Source organism: Echinops telfairi, unplaced genomic scaffold (genome assembly GCF_000313985.2).
Source record: "Echinops telfairi isolate 266 unplaced genomic scaffold, ASM31398v2 ScPeMD7_18;HRSCAF=68, whole genome shotgun sequence".
Lineage (NCBI taxonomy): Eukaryota > Metazoa > Chordata > Mammalia > Afrosoricida > Tenrecidae > Echinops > Echinops telfairi.
In genome coordinates this window covers 86,127,740-86,130,007 of record NW_022103915.1, presented here as the reverse complement: position 1 = coordinate 86,130,007, position 2,268 = coordinate 86,127,740, and the positions used below count along the sequence as shown (strand labels likewise).

The window sequence follows — 2,268 nt, the reverse complement described above, 5'->3', positions numbered from 1 at the left end:
TTGTCTGTAGACTCCAGCAGCTCAGGAGCCAGGGATGCTGGGCCAGGCTCATGGTCTCCTGGACCAGACACAGGGAATTCTCCTTCTTTATGTTTTTCTGACAATGGAAGGTAAGGCTCAACTAGATAGAAAACACAGTTGCAAATTTCCAAAGTAATTTCCTATGAAATGTTTGTCATGTCTGACATTTGTAGATGAAAAGAATCTTTCCTGCGACATATTTTCCCTAGGTGGGGCTATGTGTCTTCTTCTTTTATATCATGTATTGATATGCATGGACTCCTCTATTAGAGGCAGTTTTTTTGGAGGTTGCATGAAAATTAATAGTTTCTTAGTTAAAAAAATTATGGTGAATAAATAAGCAACAAAACATTTGCCTTTTCAATACTATTCACATGTACAAGGAACCCCAGGGGTGTGATAGTTAAGAACTCGGCTGTGAACTGAGAGGTTGACGGTTCAAACCCACCAGCTGCTCGGTGGCATAAAGACGTTTTAGTATTTTTCTATAAAGCCCTATGGGGACCACTCTCTTTGGTCTTGTAGGGTTGATATGTTGGAATGGACTTGATCTCAATGGGCATGCTTTTTCATATGTACAGTTTAATGGTGGCAAATATGTTCTTTAACCATTATGAGGAATGGTTATTACTAAAGATGTGTGGCTTCCAGGAGCACGGCCCCGGTAACAGCATGTCTCTGTATCTCATAGGCACCATGGGACAAGACGTGCAGCAGCCCCCTGCGTTGATGGCTCTGGAAGGAGCCTCTGTGAAGGTGAACTGTACATTCCAGACAACTGGCTTCAATGGGCTGTCCTGGTACCAGCAAAGTGATGGTGGAGCGCCCGTCTTTCTCGCTTACAATGTTCTGGATGGGTTGGAGAAGAAAGGTCATTTTTCTTCCTTCCTCAGTTGCTCTAATACATATAGTTACCTCCTTCTGACGGGGCTCCAGATCAAAGACTCTGCCTCCTACTTCTGTGCTGTGAGAGACACGGTGAAGATGAGCCCCCTTCAGCTGTAACAAAATTCAAAAGACCACACGGCAGCGAGAAGTGAGATTTCCTGAGTCTACACCTGATGCAAACTCTGCCGACAGCCTGCGGCTTTGGAAACAGACTGCTAGGATTTGAATTTGCCACTTTCTAGCTGGGGGGGCCGGGGGCTTCAGTCAGTTATCTTTCTTTGATTTTGTTTCCTCACCTATGAAATGAGAATGAAAATAGTACTTAGTTTTGTGATGATGAATTTTTACTATGTCTAGTGTGTAACTTAGGACAATGCTAGCATACAGTAAACTTTATGTAAGTGCTAGCTCTTTCTGGTTTAATTTTGAATTTTCACTGCTATATGGAAGGGTCTTTGGGACTGGATTTCTTTACACTTGGTTTGTGAAAGGGGACATCCTGACAACTGTTTGCATCATGTGGATATAAGGCTGTGAGATGGAGTTTCTTTATGGGTTTAGGGTGTTTGCTCTGGGAGAGTTCATTATGGTAAATACTAAATGGTTGATTTTTCTTTGTCCACATTTGCAAAGACTCTGAACATTGAAAGTCTAAGTGCAAATGTTTTAGAATGAAATATTAAGTATTCAGGTTATTTATGTTAGGCTATCTTCATTATGCTCATTCCAGAGAAATCAATGTTATTTCACATTTTAAAAAACAGTTAACAAAATATACTAGAAATGAGGCCTAGAAACTCCTGGATTTGGTGCATAATTAAATATACAGAATAATTACATCTGCGTAAAAATGCCTAGGCACAGAGACAAGATGGGAAAGAATTGCAATACTCCCTCACTCTTGTGTCTTTCTCTTGTTCAAAGTCTTGATGTGTATAAATTTTCACACACACACACATGCGCCAAAAATTATTGCCATAAAAGCACAGTAATCTTTATTGAACAAAAATATTAAAATGTGGGGTTATTATTTCTCAACATAGCTTCTAACATCTGTACACATCTGAAGACAGTGTTTTATCTCTTCCATCCTTTCTGAAGAATTCTTAGCTCTTTGATAAAACTGGCTGTTTTAGGCATCCCCGAGCGATGCAAACCATGTTCCTTTTAAAATTTAAATTCTTTGAGTTTTTGGAAACAAAATAAGTCTGGAGGGATAAGATTGAGGATGTAGGAACTATGGGTTAAGGTTTCCAACGAAATTCTCAAAGGTCAGCCTGTGCTACTCCCAAAGAATGAGCAAGTGTGTTGTTCTGATGGGAGAAATACCTTAGCACAACTTCCCTGGACTTTTATCTG

The 2,268-nt window shown here is 40.0% G+C and overlaps 1 gene segment (V, D, J or C); it reads left to right on the top strand.

Annotated features, from left to right (window-relative positions):
- The first annotated feature begins 27 nt into the window (after nucleotides 1-27).
- LOC115868689 lies at nucleotides 28-1,136 on the top strand. The segment is given in 2 exon segments: nucleotides 28-110; nucleotides 713-1,136. Coding segments are annotated over 2 exon segments (390 nt in total).
- Nucleotides 1,137-2,268: the final 1,132 nt, after the last annotated feature.